At 44.4% G+C, this 25334-nt stretch overlaps 2 protein-coding genes across 4 annotated transcripts; one reads left to right on the top strand and one right to left on the bottom strand.

Annotated features, from left to right (window-relative positions):
* The first annotated feature begins 524 nt into the window (after nucleotides 1–524).
* On the top strand, nucleotides 525–14531 carry mapk9 (mitogen-activated protein kinase 9). Of its 3 annotated transcripts, none has more exons than XM_035650029.2 (12): nucleotides 530–806; nucleotides 4896–5042; nucleotides 6186–6315; nucleotides 6815–6873; nucleotides 7166–7304; nucleotides 7861–8026; nucleotides 10074–10145; nucleotides 10875–11057; nucleotides 11499–11623; nucleotides 11878–11941; nucleotides 12181–12252; nucleotides 12478–14531. In XM_035650029.2, exons 2-12 carry the CDS (start codon nucleotides 4927–4929, stop codon nucleotides 12612–12614), a joined length of 1263 nt encoding a protein of 420 aa, XP_035505922.1. In that variant the 5' UTR covers nucleotides 530–806; nucleotides 4896–4926; the 3' UTR covers nucleotides 12615–14531. The 3 variants fall into 3 exon arrangements, with proteins under 3 accessions (XP_035505924.1, XP_035505922.1, XP_035505921.1); XM_035650028.2 differs by lacking the exon at nucleotides 530–806 and adding an exon at nucleotides 4479–4764; XM_035650031.2 differs by lacking the exons at nucleotides 10074–10145; nucleotides 10875–11057; nucleotides 11499–11623; ... (1 more) ...; nucleotides 12181–12252; nucleotides 12478–14531 and adding an exon at nucleotides 8489–8605 and having other exon boundaries at nucleotides 525–806.
* LOC118319562 lies at nucleotides 14428–17333 on the bottom strand. The gene is made up of 2 exons (XM_035650032.2): nucleotides 16076–17333; nucleotides 14428–14925 (listed from the first exon to the last, which is right to left on the bottom strand). Exons 1-2 carry the CDS (start codon nucleotides 17047–17049, stop codon nucleotides 14688–14690), a joined length of 1212 nt encoding a protein of 403 aa, XP_035505925.1. The 5' UTR covers nucleotides 17050–17333; the 3' UTR covers nucleotides 14428–14687.
* Nucleotides 17334–25334: the final 8001 nt, after the last annotated feature.

Genomic DNA, 25334 nt, shown 5'->3' with positions numbered 1-25334 from the left:
CCCTCATCTTTTGAAATTACAAACATCCAGCTGGAACTTTGAAATGCGGTTTACTCATAAATAACTGAATAATAGCACTCACATGTAACTTTTTGCATTATGCACCTTTGTTAATGTAGGAGTTTTTCCATGGAGTGATAGAATTTTTTACTTAGATGTGGATATTTCCTCCAGCATTATTAACGAATGTAACGATACTAATAATCCAGTGGGCTACAGATTCATAATTTCCCATCAATAAAGGGCATCCATCTATTTATGATACGGATGGGTCATTCTGCTGAATATTATTACTCAAATGTCACCATCTTTTTTAAAGATTTGACTCATTCTTCTACCACTGAGCTTATATAACGATACTCCGACTGTTTAGATACAGAACAAAAAGTTTGTCCACGCAATAAAAAGTTTGCGCCGACGTAAAGTCTGCGTGATGACGTCACTCGCGTGTTCTCTCTCTCTCTCTTGCTCTCTCTCCCTCCCTCCCTCCCTCTCTCTCTCTCTCTCTCTCTCCCTCTCTCCTTTCTCTCTCTCCCTCTCTCTCTCTCTCTCTCTGCCTTCCTCCTCCTCCTCTTCCTCCTCCTCCTCCTCCTCCGCAGCAGCAGGAGCAGCCGCCGCCGTCCCTCCGCGCTGCCGCTGGAGTTAGCTTGGATCCGGAGGCGGGTCTTCTCTGTCGTGACAGCTCGGCCGGCCGTTCCCCTAAACTTTGCCAAGTGTCGCTCGTGTCTGGAGGACGGAGGGATTGGGGTTCTGGTCTTCCGTGTTGTAGATGCGCGGGAGTGTCCCGGGAACGGCGAAGGGAGAAGGTGAGTCTCGCCGCTGCCGTTTCCTCCGCCGTCCGAGCTCCCGGCTCAACCAGCGCATTGCCGCCGACACAAGTCGGAGGACGGGGGGGAAGAGTAGGCCTCGGTTACTCGGTAGTGTCTTAAAGGCGAAGGGGCCACGGGGCCAAGGGACCGAGGGGCGGCGTAACCGGCGCTTGGGTCTGTGTGACTTCACCAGTGGGAACCGATATATCCGACCGCCCTGCGGTGTGGTGACTTCATGCCTCCGAGTGGACGTGCTGCGTGTGGAAATAAAGACAACATATATATAAATATATATACATATATGTATCGTCAGTGTACGTAGCTCCGCTGGAAGCCGGTGTACACGAGCCCAATGAGTGACACGTCAGTAGGCCGGGTCGAGGGAGCTCCGGGGGTTCGGTCGCACCACTGGCCGCAGGTGCAGATGAGCCGGGAGCTCGTGCTCGTGCTCGTGCTCGTGTCTCACCTCCACCCAGCTTGTGTGGCGCGGCGCGGCGCGGCGCGTCGGGGGGCAAGTCCCGGCTCGTCACCGCCAGAGGAGCACACTCCGTGTGTGGACTCATCTGTCACTGCTGCAGTCTGCGGCACGTCGGAGCACACACACACACACACACACACACACACACACACACGGGCTGCGTGAGCCTGCAGCACCGTGCGATCACACACGTACACGCACACACACGACAGGATACCAGGAGTGTATCCCCATTTAAAGACACTGGTCTTGCAGCCTTCCCATCCCCAGTACAGCAGCAGCAGCAGCAGCAGCAGCAGCAGCAGCAGCCTGGATGTGGTTTTGCCTGCTCTTGCTGTGTGTTTTGTAACAGTCTCTTCATCATCAGGATGAGTGGATGAGATGCTGAGTCTTCAGGCCGTGCCAATCTGACATCATACAGTCAGCTCACTGACTCCCATCCGGCCATGTCAGGACCCCAAGGCTGCACTGGACCGGACCAGACCGGACAGTTGTGCTTGGAGTTGAGGATGGTGACATTTGAGTGAAGGTCACTTCTTTTTTTTAAATCAGCTCCCAGAAAAAAACAAAACCCTTATGAATGGACATTAGTGTACCTGTCATCTTTTCATTACGCTTTTTACCGTGACACATAATCAGCCCTGCAATCAGTTAAGCACAGACTCTGTTTGCCAGTTTATATCTAATTCTCTGAATCTGAAAAGCCCTTTATTTAGCACTGGGTGAATACCATTAAATGGATGAGGCCGCACAGTTGAGGCAAATATGACAATGCAATTTTTTTTTTGGTTGATACAATAGCAGCCGTGGCTCAGCCTTTGTCTTGGTGGGTCGTATCGGATCACAATCATATGGTTGGTGGTTCAGCTCAGGGCCATGCAAGATGCTGAACCCCACATTGCTCCAAATCTATGTATATGCTTTTTAAATATTATGTATATTGGGCCCTAATTAATAAAATTCACTTTTAAAGAACCCTTTTTTCCCATTAAATCAGCAGTCTATCTCTCTAAATATAAATCAGACAGGATCAATAGTGTTGACTAAAGAGAAAGCAACCAGCTGTAAACAGAAAACACATTACACCGGCCCGGCAGGTTGTCTTTGCTCTAGCGTTTGGGAAGAAGAGATCAGTTAATCACAGCGTTCTCCGAGAAAAACGTTGAGGCCTTTATACCTAATAAATTTGTAGATTACTGTGACTGATTACGGTTCAAGTAATCGCTGGAGCAAACATCACGATCACCATTATTATACAATTAATTGTTTAATTTGGTGTCTGGTTTTCCTCCGTGCCTGCTGGCCAGGACCGTGAGAGGTGCCACTCTGAGCTCACACACATTTTCCCCTACTCCAGTTATTCCTTGTCAATGTGTGTGTATCTGTGCTGAGTCGACTGTACATTTAGTGTACGGTCACCCCGAGCTGAAATGGGATTTATTGATGATTAGTGGCGTTTTGCAGAGCCTTTCTTTAGATTGATGTGTGTTGTTGTTTAGTAAAAAATCCAAATACTGAAGACACGTATCACAATTACGCTGTTAAATCTGGATATTTGTTGCGCAACACTTCCATGTGCTGTGTTAAATCGTTGGCCTTGAAACCAAGCTGCATTTGAAGGGAGACTTTTAATTCTAATTGGCCACAGGCAACATGGTTCTTCTGCACCTGCATTTAAATGTCTATGTCATCATATGGGGAAAGGTTCTGCCTGCATGACATGATCGCAATATCCTTCAAAAAAGTACAACTGTCAGTACCATTGAGTCCCTCGTGGGGATATATTTGAGGAGGCCTCAGGGAAGATGAGGACAAAAAGGGCACAAGAGTGAGGGAATGTCAGGAGCATCAAAGAACGACAAAGTCAAGGAAAATGGAAAGAGTGAGAAAAGCAGTAGAGTGAAGGTCTTCGCAGCTCTCCCCTTGGGTGTAATGAGGGAGAGTCAGTCGGATGTACATGTGAGAAAGAGGAAAAAAGCCAGAGAAGCACAGGAAAAAGTGGAGAGAGTGATGAGAAGGATTCATTTTTCATCTGAGTAATGGTGTATTTGCAGACTCACACCTCCTACTATACATCTGAAGGCATATTCTTCAGAGAAAAGATGGCACATTCAAGAAAAATTATAAACCTTGGATTATAACGGGAATTAAAAATTCAGAACAAACCAACAGACGCAATGAATGAAAAACAACTGAGCTGACGACAAATTATTACTTATTCAGAACAAAATCATTGAGATCAGTGAACACCGTGAAAGACTTAACTGCATGATAATCATTATTAGACATTACTCAAATAATTTAGGTGTACCAGTTCAATATTCCCATCTTTACCATTTCCCTATGGAGTGTAGTGTGATTATTTATTTTTTAAATAAAACAGAAGTTCTGTCTAATACATCTGTCAGAGCATGTTATGGCTTAAACAATTCATGATTGATACTCTTTATTTAGTAGTTTATTTTTACAAAAAAAAAATCTTAAACTTTCCATATTTTCCCATCAGTCATTATAAATAGTATCATCAAGTTATTATATATATATATATTTATTTTTTTTATCACTATTTTTTCTGTTATTTCTAATCATGTGGAAAAAAAAGTGTAATGAATTGTCAATAAAACAATTCATTTCCCACCACTCCACTAATCACTTCTCACGAAGGTTCACATTACTCCAGTATGTCAGCAGACAGCTGTTCACTGCTCACATGGTGGACATTGTTTCAAGGCTGACATGGTGTCAGACCTGAGACTGATAGTTTCTAGCTTTAGTTGATCACAACATTTCCCCTGCAGCTTAGTTTTTTGTTTGTTTGTTTTGTTCTTTTGCATATTGTCTCTCTGACCATGAAAAACTTGTGTCCTTGTTTCTCGCCAAAACGGAGAAGGCTCAAACATCAGACTCCGTCCAACGTGTGGCTGTTTTCCTGGCAGAATGAATAATCAGGCCATGACTACTCTCACTGGGTAGCTGAGGAATCAATGTTAACTAGGCCTTATTTTTAGATAAACACTATTAACATAACACGTCTATTTACGTGTGTTAAATTAACATGTGCTCAGCCCAAGCTGATGGGATGTATATTCACATGTAGCTGGATGCAAGATGAGAGAATAATGACCACGCTCTGTAGCCTAATGCCGTCTACGTGTGTGTGTGTGTGTGTGTGTGTGTGTGTTATGTATGAGCATGACTGTGTGAGCATGAGTTTAGAGATGGCAGCGAGGGCCTCAGGAACTCCAAGCTGTCAGCTGCCTCAGTTCTCCACTACACACTCACCAAAGCATTTACAGCCTGGGCTCCAGCTCCAGCTCCAGCCCGCTGTTACCTTAGTCAGATGAGCGAACTGGGCAGCGGAAAAAAGCAGCGATGGATTGGTTGGCTTTAGACTGTGCTGAAAATGGAGGCAGGGATGCCAGGGACTGACTCACTGAGGGTCATTTGATGCTGTGGCCAAAAAAAGAAAAAAAAAAGGTTTCAGGTTTCTCAACAGTGTAATATTCCTATCGCACTGATGCAGGCTTATTAATGGGACCATCATATGTTCACCAATCTGTCGCACACTTTTTCTCTCTCTCTTCGCGTGTGTTGCTGACCTCCTGCAGACAGTGCCGGTGGTCCTGACTGACCAGCAGGATGAGTGAGGCAGAGGGCCAGTTCTACAGCGTTCAGGTGGGGGACTCCACCTTCACTGTTCTCAAACGCTACGAGCAGCTCCGCGCAATCGGCTCCGGGGCCCAGGGCATCGTCTGGTGAGAGGCTGCTGTACTATCAGTAGCATTTTGCTCGTTGGTATTGTTGATGCCCTGATTTCTCCTGATTAGATACATTTAACACGTTTTGTATGATTAAATTAAAATCGAATAGGCTTTTTCACTGCCGACATTTTCACTTAATGACATAATAAAATAATTGATGGCTGCATTCATTTGGCTCCTCCGGGTGCAGGGTCTTGATATTGTGCATGTCGACTCACCGACACATTGTTAACAGGGACACTTGAATAGAACCATCACTAATGTTGTTAATTACAGCTTTTCCTGCTATGACAAATTAAAATGTCTGCTGTGGAAGGGACTGTCAAGCACATAATGTCCCTTAACATTAAGTTCCTAATCTGTACTGGAAGTAAAAGGAAAAGAATCATCTTATTCTTCTCTATCAATAAATACTGTAGATATCACATATGCAGTATATTCTCTGTTAGCTTGTCCTTTTTCTTTATTGAGGCTATTTGATGTTTATACTGAGTGAAATATTTATTTATGGTTTATTTGATAGGGACAGATACATAGACAAACTGAAAACAGCTGTAAGTATCACAGTGTTTATAGCAGATGCAGATTATAACAGATCACAGCACCCGTCTCTAGAAGTGCTGTTATGAAAATATTAGATTAAGCGGGAGATAATAAATAAAAGATTAAAAGATATAAAATACAGGAATAAAAAGGTTATTCAATATATAGTAAAGTGCAGGGAAACTTTAGTTCAATTGTTTTGTTTGTTAGCATTAGTTTGTGCCAACAATGGGAACCAAGGGTCTATATCAATGATATACATTATCCCCAGAGGATTGTTTGCAATGAGCTTGTTCCTTTTTGGACACTTGGATCTAAGACCAAAATTACAGCATTGGATCCAAGCTCTAATAGCTACATTGCAAAAAAAAGGCTTCAAAACTATGTTTTAATGATCAGTTCAGAATTCTCATGTTGCTGGCAGGGCAATAGACCCAAGTGTCATGATGATTCCTCCTTTTGGGGTTGTGATAATCTGCATCCCCTTTTTATTTTTTTAAAGTGGAGAGGAAAGAAAGAGCAATTCTATTCTTCCTTTGTCTTTTTTTATGTTCCCTCTGTTTCTGATCCCTCCTCTGTATGATGTGTGGCCAGCTCTGCTCTAGATACAGTCCTTGGTTTACCTGTAGCTGTGAAAAAGCTGTGCCGGCCCTTCCAGAACCAGACCCATGCTAAGCGCGCCTACAGGGAGCTGGTGCTGCTCAAATGTGTCAACCACAAAAATGTAAGACGAATGATGATTTAGTATAAGCCTCTTTTTTCGCCTCTCAATGCTAGAATGTGGTGCTTTATATTTGATATAGATATAAAGAGCTATAATAAATCATTGAAGGTTGTTTTTAGTACATTGATTTTACAGGTTGTTTAAAACAGCTGGCAGTCAAATTTACAATATAAGATTTATGGTCACATCTTCTCTTAACTAAAAATAGTAACCTTCTGATGGGATTTGCAGTTGGACAGGAGAAATGACTGGCAGCGAAAGCCTAAAGCACTTTTAATTTAATTGTCTGTCAAATTAAACATACACACACACACACACACACACACACACAAAGAAAACTGCCCTCAAGAAAACAAAGAGAGTCAGTTCTCTGCAGTGTTGGTAAAGTTTCCTGCTCGCAGTGAGAGAATCCAGACAAACCCTCTTAGCCCTCCACAGTGGAGTGGATGTAGATGGGAGAGTACCAGAGTGGACTAATGGCCTGTCGTTCTGCTCGCAGATCATCCGTCTGATCAATGTGTTCACGCCTCAGAAGTCCCTGGAGGAATTCCAGGATCTGTGAGTGGCAGCCGAGAGTTTTTTTTGGGCTGTAACAGTCTATTATAGTTTCTTTTTCAATGGGATGCAGAGATTTTAGCCGAAGTGAATCCTTCTATTTACTTGTCGGTCTCTACTATTCCCTTGTGTCGCTTTCTCTCTCAATTGTGTGCTCTCTATTTTAAAAGCTTATTTTCCGAAGTTCTTAGCTACTTTTTCCTTCTCCTTGGGTTTGTCAGAATTTTTTTTTCCCTGTGATCTACCTTATATGTTTTGATTCATACTTAACAGTTTTTCATACCTCGGCTCTCAGCTATCTGGTGATGGAGCTGATGGATGCCAGCCTGTGCCAGGTGATCCACATGGACCTGGACCACGAGAGGATGTCCTACCTGCTCTACCAGATCCTCTGTGGCATCAGACACTTACACTCGGCTGGCATTATCCATAGGGTACGGGTTCATGGGGTTCATCGCTATGACAGATTTCCATTAGTTGGATTCCAGACGGGCCATGAATGAGATCAGTGGGGATCTGGAGGGAAGGGTGTGTCAGCGCAGCCTGTCGGCCAAACAGCTGACTACTCTTTTAAGTGCAGCCGGCTACGTTATTATTTTTGTATATTATTTTTCAATTAATTTGTTTACATTTTTAGTTTTCATTAGCATGATGCAATGTTAGCATGTACATTTTAAGACCACTAGCCTATGCTACATTGATACATTGATACATGCTCTTTTATCAGTCATGCCCCCACATGCTCTATTTGAATGTGTTTGGGGTTTTACATACCAGGAAAAATCCCTGTCAGCCGCCCACATTTATGGCTTTACCTGGTTTTTACCAGCCTCTCTCTGTGCATGAGGGTGCACTGTGTTTGTTTCAGGCCTGGGCTTACTGGCCAATCACAACTAAGATAGTTACTATCTGTGTTCAAATAGATACCTCAATGGTAATGTTCTAGTTTGGTTATGTTTGTTTATATTCAAAGCGTTTCTGTCCCCTCAGGACCTCAAGCCCAGTAACATCGTGGTGAAGTCAGATTGCACTCTGAAGATCTTGGACTTTGGCCTGGCACGGACGGCCTGCACCAACTTCATGATGACCCCCTATGTGGTGACCAGATACTACCGTGCCCCAGAAGTCATTCTGGGCATGAAGTATAAGGAGAACGGTAAGCAAGAGAACGGATCAGCAGTCGTTCAAAAGGTTTTTTGAAAGGTTTTATGTTTTTAAATGTAGCGTAAAAAAAGGTATTGTGATAATTTATTAATAACATTATATAAATGTGTTAACACAAAGGAAATGATTAACAACTCAGATGTTACAGATGGTTAAACACAAAAGTGGAGTTTCCCTGGAGCTACATGCTCTTATTCAAATCCATCTTTGTGAAAATTAGCTGACTTGTTAATGATACACAAATCACAGTAGCTGCGGCGTACTGTTGAACAAGTCGTCATTATTGGTTGATGCCGGCTTGTCATGTATTGTATTCAATCTTAAAGGAGCCATATTATGCATTTTCAGTTTTTCCCTCTCCTCTAGTGTGTTATATAGTTTTTTGTTTATGTAAAAGGTCTTAAAAGTTAAAAAGCCAAAACTCTGCGGTAAAGGTAGCTCCTCCCCCCGACAGAAATCACTGCTCCTGAAGCTGCTGAAGCACCTCGTCAGTAGTCCGGCCGACACGTGTCATCACGTGGCTCGCCTAGCGCTAGTCTGGCACAGCCTCGAACAGAGCCAGGTAAAGCAAGAGCGGAGGCGGGCGAAATTTCCACGCACTGAAAGCGGTTGATGAAAAGAGTGCTTCATTGGGAGGGGGCCTTAAAGAGACAGGAGCTAAAATCAAGCGTTTGAGACTGTAAACCTTCTGAAGTAATAACCCACATTAAAATGATGAACCTGAATATAAGCATAATGTGTCACCTTTACATATATCGGCTGGTATACAAAAATATATTACAGAACATAATGCAGAGGAAAGCAGGATGTAATTTAGAAACAGAATTATGACTAACATGTTTGTCCAATAGACTCGACTGTTTACGACACACAGCAGCATTTGAGTTAAGCAAAGAAGCATATCAGAGCTGAGCAGATGGCGCAGGCTGTTAAGACGAACGAGTTTATTGTTCACTTGTGAGAATCCTGCCTATAAAGTCCACAGTGAGAATGCTTTGATCCGGCCGTGCTCTCGTTGGTTGTCAAATTTGGTTTTATTGGCCACTGATGGTGAAGGTGAATGTCTTCATTAGGCTACAGTGGACCTGTGGTCGGTTGGCTGCACAATGGCTGAAATGATCTCTCACAAAATCGTCTTTTCTTGGGAGAGGACTGTATCATCCCCCGTTGGTCTTCGTAAGCTTACCAGTTGGTATCTCCAAGTGGAGACAGAAGACTCTCATGGGACACGGTTAATGTGTTTTGCCGCAAAAAAAAAATTAGGAATAGTTTATTTAGTTCATTAGAATATATCCCAAAAAATCTTTTCAGTGATTTCACAGACAATAGCTCGTTCTACATAGAGTCATTTTTCCATTTGTTAGCGTCAGATTGCAAACAGGAAGGACTAATCAAGCCTCTCGGTGACCAAGTCTAACAGGAAAGTCTTTTGCCAACAGCACAAACACAGCTACAATGAGAGAAGTGTGACCTGTCCAAAGTTTCAAGTGATGATTCATGCATCATGTACAAAGACTTGATCTTAAGTCCTCTGTAGTGATCCAGGGCCATTGTAAGAGCACAGAGCAGCTTTCAGCGTCCGTGATTAAATTGAGGGAAGAGAGGAGTTAATGGCTGTTTGCCACATATTAATGCTCTGTAGCAAACTCGGCCGACTCTGCTAAGAGCACAGACTCGCACGCAGGGAAAGTGAGGGATAGAGCAACAGCTGTGTAAACTGATAAGCAAGAGCCGAGGAGAAAGGCCTGGAAGGCTGCGTCTGGTTCCCAAGCCAAGAGAGAGAAAAGAGAGCCAGCCTTAAGATGAATCAAATGAAAGCATCCGACCGTGGCAGAGCCAGAGGATAGACCAAAATATCGAGGGCTGCTCTGCGTTTCAACGTTGGTTATGTAAACTTAAGCCACGGAGCATGTTACTCATCTGTGCAGCCCCCAAATGTTGTTTTACTGTATATTTAGTGTTCATTGTACTTTGTGGTCGATGTTAAGTGATCTGTTTTATTTAATACCTTGTGTTGTGTATTTGTTCTCTGTTTCCAGTGGACATCTGGTCAGTGGGGTGTATCATGGGAGAGATGGTAAAGGGCAGCGTGATCTTCCAGGGCACTGACCGTATCCTTCCCCCCTCAGTCTCACACTGTCACCCTCCATCAAACCTTTCATCTTGCATAAAATATGTCATTCATCTTGATCATTTTTATGTCCTATAGTTATTCCTGTACACTTTCCTGTCGGGACATTTCCCTCATTATACCCTCCGAGCATTTTCTGTTGAATTGGTCGACTCAAAATTTCCAGAAGATCTAATTTTCAATGGAGCACTCTCTGTGTTTCCTGTCCTCTTTGATGATTATTAATCTATGTGGTTCTGCTGTTGTCCAGATTTCTGCAAATCCACTTTAATTGATACAGGGAATCGAATTGAACTGGTTCAGATCATTTGCATTTATATTGTCCGTTTCTAAGTTTCTAATGGGTTTAGTTACGTCTTCTCTCGCCAGCTCCTCTCCGTGTCACTGTCCATTCACCCCTGAGCAGCAGAGAATGGATGCAGGGCACAGTATGATTCTGGGGTAGATTAGTTTTCATCTGTGGAAGTAATAACATTTTGCCACAGTTGTTAGTTTGCAGGCTTCTTGAATATCTGATCACCTGTATTCTTTTTTTCCCTTTCTGACACGTACATACTGTACATACATGGAATACAAAGTGCATCACTTTCATGTATTCCTCACATGATCATCCGCCTTTTCATATGTTCTTTGCATTCGTTTTAAAACCGACATTCCCATAATGCAATACTGCAGCAGGGCTTCTTTCCGTAACGAGCATGCTGTGCAGACATCGACCAGTGGAATAAGGTGATTGAGGTTCTGGGCACGCCCAGTCTGGAGTTTATGAACCGACTGATGGAGACTGTGAGGAACTATGTGATGAACAAGCCGCAGTATCCTGGTGTGAGCTTTGCTGAGCTTTTCCCCGACTGGGCCTTTCCTTCTGACTCAGAGCACGACAAACTGAAGAGTAAGAATTCTGAATTTTAAAATACAGTCGTTTAATTCAACTTCTAGTGTAAATATAGTATAAATATATAGTGAAAATATGTATAGTTTTTAAGTCTCTTACTAAGGACTCTGCCCTGTATGTATAGAACGATTTTAGTTATTTATGTTTTTATATAACAAGACATATCCCAAGAAAATTACTCGAGAAGCTCAAAACTGGATCTCTTGCACAACTAGTTCAGAAAATGAAGGGTCATGTTTGAGGTATTTATGCCGTAATCTGTGACATTACGAGCTTGAGATCACGTCACTGAAACGAGAGACGAAATCTTGACATTCCCAGATGTGTTACACAATACCACGAGTGGAAGTAAACAGCTCTCAAGAAGGCTGCTTAAATGAAGTGATGTCGCAGGTCTGTCTCCATAGTAACACTGCCCTCCCTCTGTTGTCATAACAGCAGGTCAAGCACGGGACCTGCTGTCCAAAATGCTGGTTATTGATCCTGAGAGTCGCATCTCTGTAGAAGAAGCTCTCAACCACCCCTACATACATGTGTGGTACGACCAGGGAGAGGCCGACGCGGTGAGGCAACTGTTCTACTCGAGACTGTTCAGTGGTTCCATTCTTTATTGGTGCTGTGTGTGTGTGTGTGTGTGTGTGTGTGTGTGTGTGTGTGTGTGTGTGTGTGTGTGTGTGTGTGTGTGTGTGTGTGTGTGTGTGTGTGTGTGTGTGTGTGTGTGTGTGTGTGTGTGTGTGTGTGTGTGTGTGTGTGTGTGTGTGTGTGTGTGTGTGTGTGTGACCTTGCTGTGATACATGTACGCCTCTCTGTTTTATAGCCTCCTCCCCAGATTTCAGATAAGCAGCTGGAGGAGAGAGAGCACACCATTGAGCAATGGAAAGGTAGGATGCACTGCCCTCTAGGGAAACATATCAGCAGTGCAGTTTAACATTCCTTTACACTAAATGTACAGGAAAACCTGATTTAATATCATGTTTTCTTTATTTCTGTATGTAGGTACTTGTGTGACTTTTAACTGTTCATACCACATGGAGTCACAGCTTAAAGATTACACTGGCTGATCATCCTAAAACCAACCCAGGAAATAAAAGATGTAATAAAATTATTCCCTTCTCCACAGAACTCATATATGAAGAGGTGATTGACTGGGAAGAGAGGAACAAGAATGGTCTAATGAAAGAAGATTACTCGGGTAAGTACTTCAAAATCCTCATTTGATATCAGCTATTGGTTTTACCAACCTGCTGTGAGAAGTGGTGAAGCTTCAGTACAAGACTAGTTTCCTGAAATAGGTCATTGTTGTCACATCAGTCTCTGTGAAATTGGGACAGTGTGAGAAATCCACTAAACCCCTCAATATTATTAAACTTTGCACGACTTTGTAAATTTTGTGTCTCCTGGTTCTCTCGTGTATCAGACGTGGCGTCGGGTTCGGCCTCCCAGTCGTCCTCGGCCAACGACATCTCGTCCATGTCCACGGAGCACACCTTGGCCTCGGACACAGACAGCAGCAGCATCGACACACTGACGGGACCGCTGGACGAGAGTCAGTGAACACAGTCTGTGGCCACATATCTGTCTGCCTGCCTCAGTCCCCACCTCCCATTTTACAATATCCAAACATAAATCAACCATCAACCTTCCTTAATTCTGTTTACTCCCTCCATTCCCATTTTTCTTCTTTCCCCTTTAACCTCAACAAATAGGTCTATTTTTCTATTTTCTTTCCTTGTCTGATCTGGTGGAACTGATCATTATTTTTTGGGGGGGGGGGCTAGCTGGCTAGAGGTCAAATTTATCAATGGTCTTTTTTGGGTCAAAGGTTATTCTCTCCCTTCCTTGTGGATACGGTTCAACTTGATCAAATATATTGATGTTTGCACCCATAATGATTTTCAGGTTACAAGGAGAAGTTGGAGAGCTTTGTTTTTAATACCTCTATTTTAATAGTTTTATTCTGTTGTTTTTTTAGCATATATTAAATTGAGACCAGAGGTTGTCATCAAATTAGTGCAGACACGTGCTGAACATAGACCACAGCTGCTCTCATGCATGTTATGCCAATAAGAACAAAAGATTCCCATAAGTGGATCACACTACCCGTCCGATGTCCATCTGAAGATCAAATCCAAAGTTTGATCAATCCTTTAGCTAACTCGCAGTATTGCAGACCTCCACAGTGGCGTTTCTTTTTTTTACATTGATTGGCTTGAGTGATGTGGATTTTGTGCTTTTACTCTTGTCAACTAGGGGGAAGTTGTGGTTGCAGTGATACCGTTTTTAATTTCCTGATATAATGTACTGTATGTAAAGACATCAAGCTCTGACACTCATAGTGACCGTAGACCCTTTCGTTACAAATGCAGTAGACACGGTGCGCTTGTTTTGTTAAGAAATTCAAAATATCTGTTGAAATGTATATTGCCATCATCCCGGTATGACATTAGGTAATGACTATCAATCTGTATATCAAAAATCTGTTGTAGGCCTGTTCATTTGGGAGAAGCAAAAAGTCACTCATAGTATTTATTTTTGTGTTCTAGCAAAATGTTGCACACGATCACATTGAGGCCCATGGAAATTAAGCCTCTTGTCAAAACATTTCATTGACAGATAAATGCATGGGCCGCACCTTTTCTAAACCATTCCATCAGTACCGGGACAGTAACAAAATGAGTCATGAATCAGACATCTTGTAGCACGCAGTAAGTCAAACACAAATAAGGCTGTTTCACTTGCATGAAGGCAGTTGCCGTGCCGATGAGATGCTGTAGTTCTGGTTTAAATAGACAAATCCTTTCAGGTCAGTTTTACTTTCACTTACAGTACCTTGATGTTCTTGGTTCTGAAATCCTATTCGAGAGTTGTTTTATGTTTTTGGTTTTGGTTTGTAAGCCTCTGTGTGTGTATGCTTTACCAAATGTACAGCGCAGCTCTCTCCTTCTTTATATCCCACGCAGTAAAAGCAATGTCTATGGAGGAAGTTGGCCCAGAAACAAAAAGCAGACACGTTGTGGTGTAAAATGAGGATGTGACTGTAGAGTCCTGAATCCTAATCTGGACCTTGCAACTCAACATTGAAACCTTAAAGATGAACCTTGGAAATGGACTGTGGAGCTGCTTATTTTTGCAGAACTGATTGCACATTGTGATGGACATGCAGAAATATGACGCCGTGGAGCCACTGAGGACTTGTGCTCTGAGATTTCCTTTCAAAGACCATGATCATATTCTTTCAGTCATGCCTTAAATGACCCGAGGAGTGGCCAATTCACTCCCCAACATCTTATCAAACAAGGACTGAGCTATTGAGCGATCAGAGAGTCTTGTGTGTTTACCACGATTTCAAAGAACATCTCACATTTGGTTCAGTTTGTTTCTCCTTTTATTTTCAGAGATGTCCTGTGTGATTGCAATGACCATGATGTTATCAATTGGCCCTTACACAACTAATAAAGTGGACATCAGTGATTCATTTTCCTTCAGTGAAAAAATGCCTTTGCATCACTTCAATCCAAAATGTTTGGCCTAGTACGAGTCAAGCGAGTGTACAAGGTCTGGTGCCTTTTTTTCCCCCTGCACTATGTACACACCATTCATGTCATCACACCACACACACACTCTTCTTCAAAAGCTCTTAACAATACATTCCGTCTTCTTGGCCTCGTTGTTGAGCTCTCCGAAGGTGTCGAAGAACTGCTCCATCTCCCTCTGCAGTGTAGCGTTGCGTAGTTCTGCGGCGGCCCGGGCGCTCTCCGACTCCACAATCTTAGTCTGGATCACTTGGAACCAGTGCCGCTGCTGTGCGAGGTTTGTTTTCAGCCGCACGACCTCTACCTGAAGCTCCTCGTTTCTCTGCTCTATGCTGATGAAGAAAGACAAAATGTCAGTAGTTAATGTGTTGGTCTAAAAGCTGCATTTTGACCAAAAGGTTCCGAGAACTTTTTGTCCCAGAAACCTTTTTTCAAGGAACTAAAAGGTTCCTGCAGACCATTGTTCGGCTCCGTTTCCCCCACGGTCTTAAAGACCAGGGAAGATGAGGCAAAGTAGGCTGCTGATGTATGATCAAACAAGAATTATTCTTGACATCTTTGGTACCTCTATTCTTTAGCTGTCAGAGCAAATGGAAATACAAATCTACTATACAACCAATCACGTTGCGATTTTTTTTCCGTGTCGTGATCCTCCAACACAATGCAGCAACCATAGCTCAAGTTTCTCTCAGAACTAAATGTAGACCCTGGTCCCCTCTGTGGAAACGCAGTTAGTTCCTGCAAAGGTTCCTATAGTTCCTACCTTCACCTCTTCGTGTGTGTGTGTGTGTGTGTGTGTGTGTGTGTGTGTGTGTGTGTGTGTGTGTGTGTGTGTGTGTGTGTGTGTGTGTGTGTGTGTGTGTGTGTGTGTGTGTGTGTGTGTGTGTGTGTGTGTGTGTGTGTGTGTGTGTGTGTGTGTGTGTGTGAATGAGGTAAGCGTTTCGTCTGGGTCGACAGCTTGCACCCTTAAATTAGCTTTCTTTCCACTGCCTTTGGCTGTTTCTATAGGTCAACCACAGATTGTGCCTTCTCAAGCTTTTTACCAAAACAAAATGAATAATTATTTAATTTTACTTATGGAATATACACATGCATACACAAGCAACAACGATCTGTCTTTGTACTTGATATAGAATTCTAGACTTTTGGATAATTGGAAAATAATGTTACAGGCTGCTGGACAGTGAGAACTAAACAGGATACAGGGTGACGCCTGGGGTCAACCAAGTGACCAGAGCAGCACAGCTGACTGGATGTGCACTTTCTGGGCCTGGGAACATTGTGTTGCCCTTCACTGGAAATACACCATTGGCTTCTCATAGTCAAGTCAGTGAACTGAAAGTGTAATAGTGAAGCCAAGAGAAGAAGCACATTCCCTTGAGGACATTTCATTTGTCTTTTACGCGATATGTCTAATCTGTGTGAAGTGATGATGTGCACTCGTTTGAAAGGAAAAGTGAAACAAATTGAAATGAACATCACCTGATTATTCTTTCCTCGTACTCCTCCCTCTGTCGCACTATCTGCTGTTGGAGGCTGGTGAGGAGGCTGCGAAGGGCGCTGGCAGAGGGGTCAGCCAGGGGTATGGGAGGGGGCACCCTGGGAGACCAGGATGGCTGCTCTGGGTGCAGGGCCTCGGCGGGGGGCCACAGGGCCTGGCACCCATTCGGACACAGCTGAGGGGAACTTTCTGTGAGGACGTGAGGTGAAGTTGGGAGCTGGAGATGCATCCGGTCGCCCTGCTTGAATCCACAGGATCCCGAGTCCAGCTCTGGCTCCTGTTCATGCTTTTTCTCTTGGTCTGGATTCTGGTCCTGGTTAATGGAACAACTTTCAGCGAGGATGATCTCACAGGAGGACCAGGGGCTCTTCTCTTCACTCATCCCCTCACTCTCCATCAGTCCCTGGATGTGCTCAGGGGCCCATGCCGGATACATCTGTTCCTGCACGTGCTCCTGGAAACTTGTTTCTAGCGCAAAGCCTTCCCGGCGGCTGTCAGGTGTGGCAGCGTCGGGGAGGTTATCATACAGAGACAGAGCACTCCTGTGCTGCTCACTCTGTGATGGATTGGGGCTCTGGTTGAGATGAGCTCTGTCCTCCACGCTACCTCCCTTCTCTCCTCCTCTTCCTCTGTTTACGCATTGACCCAGCTCTGCTTCCCAGCCCCGTCTCCCCAGGCCCCCTCCCCAGCTGCAGTAGCTGTCATCTGGCCAGGCGCCAGGCACTCTACCCCCAACAACCAGTGTGGGAACCACAGCCACAGCTGGGGCCGGCCCGGGCAGAGGGCTGCAGGGCCCCGGGAGTCTGGTTACGGTCGGGCACACAACCCCACTCTCCATTTGCTTTTGCCTGGCCCTCCCTCGCTGGGCAAAAGGTGGGCAGTTGTCATACACGGGGTCCGTGGAGCAGGAGCTGGCTGTGGTGGGGGTCTCAGTAGGAAGACAGTGCAGCTCCATGATTCAGCCAAGCGCATGGGTGTGCTAAGTGCCTAAGATAACCACCCTCCCCTCCTCAGGCTGCTGTGACTGGGATTGAAGGCGTGGTGTGGAGCCTCCCTGTGTCAAGTGCTGATGTTTCGTGGTGAGGGGAAGGTGCAGGAGCCGCCCCCCTCCTCTTTGGCTGGCTCTCCACGGTGCCCTCGATGCCCCTGCCTAATGGCAGACAGGTTGTAGTGCGGGCCACAGCCAACTGTGTGTGTGTGTGTGTGTGTGTGTGTGAGTGAGTGAGTGAGTGAGTGAGTGTGTGTGTGTGTGAGAGAGAGTGCGTCCTTAAGCAGGGCTGACATCAGCTGTTACTTTAGCACAGCTTCTGAGGGAGGGACCAGGGTGTAATATGGTCTGGCACATTCCTAAAGACAGTCACACATAACTGCAACCACAGAAATAGACAGTGGCCCTAAGCACAAAGTGTGAAACACCCACAACGAACCACCTTATCGTCACAAAATATGTGTGCGGCGAATCACATTAAAACCACACACCTGAACTTATGATGCAATGCAAATGTATAAACTTTTTTAAAGACCCTGCACACATTTTATTAGGATTTCTCAGACTTGCACTGCATGATTCTTGCACTTCAGCTGGGTCCCTTCTCTGTTTCAATGCACTCTGTCTGCATTAACACTGTGGGTTGTGTTAACAGCTTAAGTGCTTGCACTTTAGGCAGAGTGGAATACACAGAAGGGCATTTATCTCATCTTTGAGAGCTGATTAGCACAAAACCAGTCAAATGCAGTTATGAAAAATACCCAGGTGACAAATCACAAATTCAAATCATATTGTGTAGGAGAGAGGGGGAATCTGGAAGATGTTGAGGAAATGTTTCAGGGAAACGGATGGAAGACACAATACTAAAAGGTCTCATCAAACACAATCTCAAAAACACAACTTGTCATTGTCAGTGTGTATTGGAACCACAAGGTGGAGCTGCAGACTACATTATGAAAACCCTTTAAGTGGGTGGTGTACCTTTAAATGAAGGCGTTTTGGAGTCGAGGATGATGCTTCAGAGCTTTAATTTTCAGATGAACATAATTGTATGTGGTGCTCAAATGCAACTTTTTTGTTTAAATGCAACTTTTTTGTCTGAGAGTTTTCAGATACGTATGATCGTCAGATAAGGCCTGTTGATCAGTGAGGAGCTCCCGCATTAGGCAGGTGTCAAGTACGGATCACCATCGGAGGCACTTCCTCCTGATCAGAGTCACCTATAGAAGCACTGATTCACCCTACATTACTGTTTCATGCAGTGTCACTGCAGTGCCTGGCAAGTCGGGGATGCACGACTGCATACTTCATTTCTTATCACCTTCCTTCTTCGCCTGGTTTGTTCCTTCATGCCGTAAAACAAGTCGTCTTTTTTCTGCAAAGAAAAGCCTCCAGGATTTAAAGGGTAGAATCTCCTAAAGCACTTTTCTGCTTTTTCCATCTCAGAAATTCTTCCCATGGTATCCTGAACTGGAAGATGCTTTTGGAATATAGAAATTGTGACACCAGACACCAGAAAATGCCAGGGTCACCTGAAAAATGATAAAACAACCATCTGGAATGCCACACATTTGCTGTGATCTCTCTCATGTCCCTCCGAGGGGTTTGCCCCTGACCTTCATCTGTCTTCGAGCAAACGATGAACAACCTGGCAGACTTTACCCCTCTCACCCCTCCACCCTGAGACCTGTCGCAGCTGCGTCTCCACCAGAGGTCAAGCTTCAGCTCCGAGACTCCTCATCGGCCCTCCCTCTCTCCTCCGTACTTCTCCTCTTCCTGCACATCTGAGGAGTTGTTTGTAGCCATAACAACTGAATCCATGGCAACGCAGATCCCCGTGGTTCTAAATAATAAAGGTGGATGGATGAAAAGAAGTGGAGTGTATGTGTGCGGGGGGGGGGGGGGGGGGGGGGGGGGGGGGGGGCTCCGTGGCTATTTTAGCCTGTCTTGATGGAGAGTAATTGAGGAGGGCCCTTGTTATAAAGAGACGTGGTCCTGCTGTAAGAAGCCAAGGGCAACATAGAGTCAGCTTCTCTTTTAACTGCTGGCAACAGTAACATAGAGGCAACACATATATAGTATACATAGTAGCATATATACACACATATATATCGTCCACACTACAAATCAAAAATAGCAGGCAGATGGGCAGCAACTCGGACAGTCAAGGAGAGAGAGGAGATAATAAAAGAAGCTGACAGCGCTGGTCTGTAATATGAAGGTGTATTCCAGCACGCAGGTGTGTTTCTGAGAGATTAACATCCCTGCCTCTCTTCTCTCTGATCCCCAACCTTCTCCCTGCCCGCGTGTGTGTGTGCGTGTGTGTGCTTGTGCTTCAAAGCTGCAGTGCTGCCTGAGCAGATTATTTACCGTTCCCTTGCCGTTTATTCACGTTTTACCGAGACAACTGTGCTTCCAGTTTCAGCAGTCACCTCAGTAGCTCTCACAGAGCTAATGAAACGCCCACACAGCAGCTGCTGCTAGGCACGTTTGTGGTTGTATTGTGGGCACGTGTGCATTTTAGGTGGCAAAACAATTTCAACCTCAGGGTCACCTGCATCTTCATGATTTGGGGCCAGTAATGTGCAGATCCAGTTATATGAGATGTAATTTTCTGTATATACAAGATATATGGTAGGGTGATAACAGAGTGCTGGCCCATCGTGAACTGCCAGATCAGCTGCTTCAGCTCTACTTGGGGTAGATTCTCCAAATGTCTGGACCTCAATGGGAGGGATCAGCACTGATGTTCCAAAAATATTCCTTTGTTTGTTGTTTGATGACGGTAGCGGCGAGCACTGCAGCTCCAGCAGATTGCTGCAAAATCTCACATGGGTGTGCAACTAGTTGGTGCTTCACATCATTGTCGTTCTCATCGTTCAGTGACCCCACGTGCCCTGATGCATGTGTGCATCTTAACCTTGCCTCTGTGTTGTTCAGAGTTGGCTCTTGTAACTTTTTCTTCTTCTTTTTTTCAAATTATGAATTGAATCCACATCACGTTAAGTCTTCATGTCGTGAGGCGTCTCTGCCTCACTTCTCATCCGTTTTAAACAAGCGTCCCTTGCAAGGTTCCATTCACCACAGTGGATTATCTGAGAGCACGTACAAGGTGTCCTCAAGCGACAAGAGGCATTCACATGTGCATCTCTGCCTCTCAGACAATCCCACTCATACACTGGATATGTGCGTCATTGGGATCCATGTGTGGGTAGGTTATGTTTCTGCCACGCTCAATTGGATTATATTGCTGTTGGTTTTTTTTACAAACATCTCTCCTCTATATGCATTCTCGTTTAAAACCCTCGACACATTTTAACTTCTGACACGTTCACGCCGGCGTCTGTGCATCCACAGGCTCCCGAGTTTCATTATAGCTCATATCATAGTTCTCACTATCATCCTTGAGGCAGCTGTGCTATGTGATTATCTTTTTCCCTTCGTGGAGCATCACATATTTTAAGAGACAATTAACTGTCTTGGTGTAGTTACCATGGGAACAACTTCTTTTACAGTAGACAGGACAGAAGAGAGCACTTAGGAGCAACACCTTCGACAACCGAGCTGTTCTTTCTGATTCACTGCAGCCCGGGGCAACTGATGCATGTGTTGTATAGTATATACAGCAGTCGCCACTTTGCATCACACAGCTGTGGTCCCGGACTAAAGTGAGACAGATGTTGGTTTTACTCCAGCTGAAAATGAGTGATAGCGAATTTCAGTGGAAATCTCTTTTGAGCCGGGACGTGATTAGAGAGTCCTGCTCTCAGATTCCTGGGTGAGAAGAGGAAATCTGTGAGAGGAGAAACTGAATAAAAAGCATTTATTACAGATATCTTGGATGGCCTGAGAGCGGGAGAGGAGTGAGGGGTACAATGAGAGGAGGAAAGGAAGAGTGAAAAGCAAAGTAAACAGAATAAAAAGTTGGCTGGGATGGCTGAGGGCAGAGAGGCCAAGCAGACATGGGGAAAGATAAAAGCTATAAGAGGGATGGAAATATTTGGGTTTGAGTTGAAAGAAAACAGAGCAGCGCACAGGCCAAGAGACGGAAGGTAAAAAGCCCCTGATTTGATGACTTACTCAGGGTTTCTCTGGAGCTCTCTTCAAGGATCTCTTTGAGAAGGAGGATGTTTGAAGTGTCTGCAAATGTGATCGTATGTCTGTCAGTGGGAGGCGGAGCAGCAAGTGAAAGACAGACACGGAGTGTGAGGAGGAGAGATGGAGCGAGGGAGGAAGGAGAAGGAAAAGGGCTGCTGGAAATAGAGTGGATGACAGTGAGGAAGGCAGCGTATCAACGCTCTCCTCTGCTCTGTGGGTGGTATTGGCAAGGTTAGAGCACAAATCATGGGTTATTGAAGGGGCTAACACTCACCTCACATTCCTGATTAGTGCTGAAAAGAAATGCTAAAGGACGAGACGGACAGCATGGTTGGATACAAAAATGTGAACAAAAAGGCTGAGGGAAGCATTGGAACAAAGAGAAAAATGGGAAATGATGCAGTACAGGAATGTAGGAAATAAAAGAGGAGAAAATCAATTAAAAAAAATTTACATTGAGGAGAAAACAGCAACATGAAAAATGGTGATCCATAAATGCTGGGAACTGATGTAACTGCACCTCCTCGGGAGCTGCAGGGACCATTGGCTTCCCCATGTCCTTGTGCGGAGAAAGGACATGTCCGACCTCCTAGCCAGTGGCTAATGGGCAAACAGGAGCTCGACAGTTTCTCAGTTTAATGGGACGATCTGGGCTCACTCGTGTGTGTGCGTGTGTGTGTGTGTGTGTGTGTGTGTGTGTGTGTGTGTGTGTGTGTGTGTGTGTGTGTGTGTGTGTGTGTGTGTGTTTGTGTTTGTGTGTACACACATTTGAAACTCGTCCAGTTTGCACAGAGCGCAGAAAGCTCAGCTCATTGGCCAGCCCTGCGGTCGCTGTGGGAGACGATCCTGGGATGGCTGATTGGGTCTGGGAGAGTAAACAATAGGATGATGGGAAAACGGCCTGAGGCTCAAAGGTCAGCAGGGTGGATTACGTTTAAAAGCTGTCACCTTCTTTAGTATCCCCCCAAAATTTTCCTAAACACACACACACACACACACACACACACACACACACACACACACACACACACACACACACACACACACACACACAAAGACTGTATCCTTTGATTTAAATTAAAGTATCAATCTTTTATGACCACAGTATTCTTGCCATTTTTACCAAGTGTGTGTGTGTGTTGTGTGTGTGTGTGTGTGTGTGTGGACACACACGCATGTCCAGGTTAGCAGGCCTTCGTGCAGCATGTGTAAGACAACATTTTTATCCAAGGTCCTTTTCTATTTATGGGCTCAGGGAAAAGCCACAGCTCATATTTATTAATACACCTGATACACATGGAGATAACAGAACTGAGGGTTCTGTTATTCTGCAGATAAACAGCGACGTGTATTCATGAGCCCACGGTAAGTTTGGCTTTTTAAAGGGAGATGGACCGTATTTTATGGAGATACATTTGTGATCGCTCTGCTTTTACATTCCACAGGGGCTTTTACAAAAAGAGCGAAATTCTCACAATGATTCCATGGGTGATGGTGTGTTTGTAGTGATGGTGTGCGGCGTGTGTGTGTGTGTGTGTGTGTGTGTGTGTACTGTACTGTACTGTACTGTAGATGTTTTCAGTTGCCAGAGCTGCCAGGCTCCCAACCCCCTCTGAGAACAGTGGGTGAAGGCCGTTTCTGTGCTGTTTACACTGTAAACTGACTGGAGCTGTGCCCAGCTTTCATTATTGAAGCAGATACACAAAACCATTTCGCCTCTATCTCACACATCAACATCCCGTGTCGACCTGAGATTATCTCAGGATACATTCATCTAGTTCAATGCAACTTGTGTCTTATTTTGTAGGCTTGCTGAGCTCTGGGAGCAAACCAACAGTTTGTCCAGATTATCTAATCATTTATTTCAAAGTATAACCTGATGATGATACAACCTGATTGGGGGGTTCCTCATGGTTCATTATGATATCTGATCTTATGATATCGTGCTTCTGGTTATGTGGCGACGGGCCGCTTTCATTGGGCCTCGCATCCCTAGACTGGAATTGGTGACACGTTGCTGAGAACGTCCGTCAAGGGGGGGGGGGGGGAAGGGGGCTGGCCAGCGAAGCATTGGTATTGGGGTGCTGGTGCTTGTGTGACACATATAAATATACATAACCTAGAATAGATTGTGCCGTTTTTGGACAATTTATGTTTTTTTACGTTGCTCCGAATCAACAAACACAAAGAGACCTGTGGTGTGTGAAGTCAAACCACAACTGAATCACCTCTCGCACACTTGTAAACTGATTTCACTGTCTAATGATTCCATATATAGACTCATACCACGTATGACTCAGTCTAATCAAACCTTTTTTATGGTCAACTGTAGTTTCCACTGTATTTTCATCTATGTTGTTTAAGTCATTTTGACAAACTGATGTGAATATTAATGATATGATAGGAAATCCTACGAGGAAGTTTCTGGCATATTACTCGAAATATACTTCCCTTCATTGCTTGATATTGAAATTGAAAAGTTTAAGCTTCCTGTTTTTAAAACTTGTTGTGGCCACAGAATATGAGTCTTTAGCAGGTATTGATTATGCTCAGAAAGCTGAGGGCTGGTTGCCATTTTCTTTTCCTTCGCTCACGTCTGTTTTGGCTCCTCCGCTGCTAAACAGTAGTTGGTGTGTTGGGGAAGAGAGGGGGTAACTAGAGAGAGAGAGATTAGAAAGCATGTCGGAGGGTGGATGAAGAGTAACACCAAGAGCCAGAGGCTGTGTGTCTCTATTTCACAACACTGTCTCCCTGAGTGGGAGGGCTGATGATCACACACTGAACTGTCTACTTCTGTGCGTGAGTGTGCACGCCGACCACTTCCAGCCCGGAAGGCACAGACGTCTGCTATCTATAGAGAGACGGCTTTCTCTTTGTCGTTCAGGTTCAGTGGGTACTTGAGCTACAAATGACAGTAATGAAAGATTCACTGGGCAGTTGTCTGGACAGTCATTCGAATTCCCGTGAAGGAACGTGCGAGGGTTTTTATGGTGCACAGTAAGAAAAACAAATACTCCATCCGTCACACATAATTCCCCAACCCCAAATTATCCATCCTTCCACGAGCAAACATCCAGGTATAAATAAAAAGTCTTATCTTCCCCAAGATGTGGTTATGAGTGTGAGGGGAAACCATAAAGCGGGGATTTAATAGACAAGAGGAGATGTTCCTTTAATGTACCTGCTGCTGCAGAGGCCCTCATTCATCAGACGCTCTTTAGATTCTCTCACACAATGACAGGGAATAGGCTCATCCAAGCTTAGAGTATCCGCATAAGATCAAATTATTGAATATAATGCTTTCATTCTCCTCCCGCTCTGTCCCTAACTCTCGGTCTCCCTCTCTCTCTCTCGTTTGCACACATGAGCTCTCATTCCCGGCTCGCTCTTCCAAATGTCTACTCTCTCTTTGTGTGTGTGTGTGTGTGTGTGTGTGTGTGTGTGTGTGTGTGTGTCTGTGTGTGTGTCTGTGTGTGTGTGTGTGTGTGTGTGTGTGTGTGTGTGTGTGTGTGTGTGTGTGTGTGTCTGTCTGTCTGTCTGTGTGTGTGTGTGTGTGTGTGTGTGTGTGTGTGTGTGCCAGGCAGAACAATTTAAATATTATTTTTATTTGCATAACATTTAAAAAAAAAAGAAAGAATGAATGTTGGTAATTTGCTTCTCCATAGGAAGGAGGATCATTTTCTGAATCTTTTGGATGTGTCACACATTTGCGCGAGAATGAGGAGGAATGACAAAGGAAAGCGAGACCTCTTTAATCTATTTTTAGAACGAAAAGATGGTTTGGTGAAACTGCACAACAGCATGAGGCCACTTGCTTTCTCATACTGCTCCCTCTATACTCCTCCATCCACACTCTGCCCCCAAGGTCTTTTTTTCTTTTCTTCAGCAGACAATTCTACTTGTAGGAAAAATCACAGGTGTTACTAAGAACATTAACAATGGTTCCATTTTATCCAAGTGTCCCAGTGAGACAGCGCGTACAATACCAGGGCCGTGAAACGGGAGCAGCTGTGTGGACTCCAGCCAACATTCATTGATTATTTACACCTTCCCTTTTCTAATATTGTGTCAAAATGTCCCTGTGGAAAAAAGACCTGTCCCACACTGTTAATACAATAGGCCATACAGTATATTGAAAATTCTAAAGTGTAAGG

Source organism: Scophthalmus maximus, chromosome 9, assembly GCF_022379125.1.
Source record: "Scophthalmus maximus strain ysfricsl-2021 chromosome 9, ASM2237912v1, whole genome shotgun sequence".
NCBI lineage: Eukaryota > Metazoa > Chordata > Actinopteri > Pleuronectiformes > Scophthalmidae > Scophthalmus > Scophthalmus maximus.
The sequence above is the reverse complement of the archived record's forward strand: the minus strand, read 5'-3'. Positions and strand labels throughout refer to the sequence as shown.

Coding starts and splice junctions, on each gene's coding strand:
- mapk9 (XM_035650029.2), top strand. CDS start 4,927: ATGAGTGAGGCAGAGGGCCAGTTCTACAGCGTTCAGGTGGGGGACTCC. Junction 10,146..10,874: donor GATCTTCCAGGGCACTGACC/GTATCCTTCCCC, acceptor CATGCTGTGCAG/ACATCGACCAGTGGAATAAG. Junction 12,253..12,477: donor AATGAAAGAAGATTACTCGG/GTAAGTACTTCA, acceptor CTCGTGTATCAG/ACGTGGCGTCGGGTTCGGCC.
- LOC118319562 (XM_035650032.2), bottom strand. CDS start 17,049: ATGGAGCTGCACTGTCTTCCTACTGAGACCCCCACCACAGCCAGCTCC. Junction 14,926..16,075: donor TACGAGGAAAGAATAATCAG/GTGATGTTCATT, acceptor TTTCTTCATCAG/CATAGAGCAGAGAAACGAGG.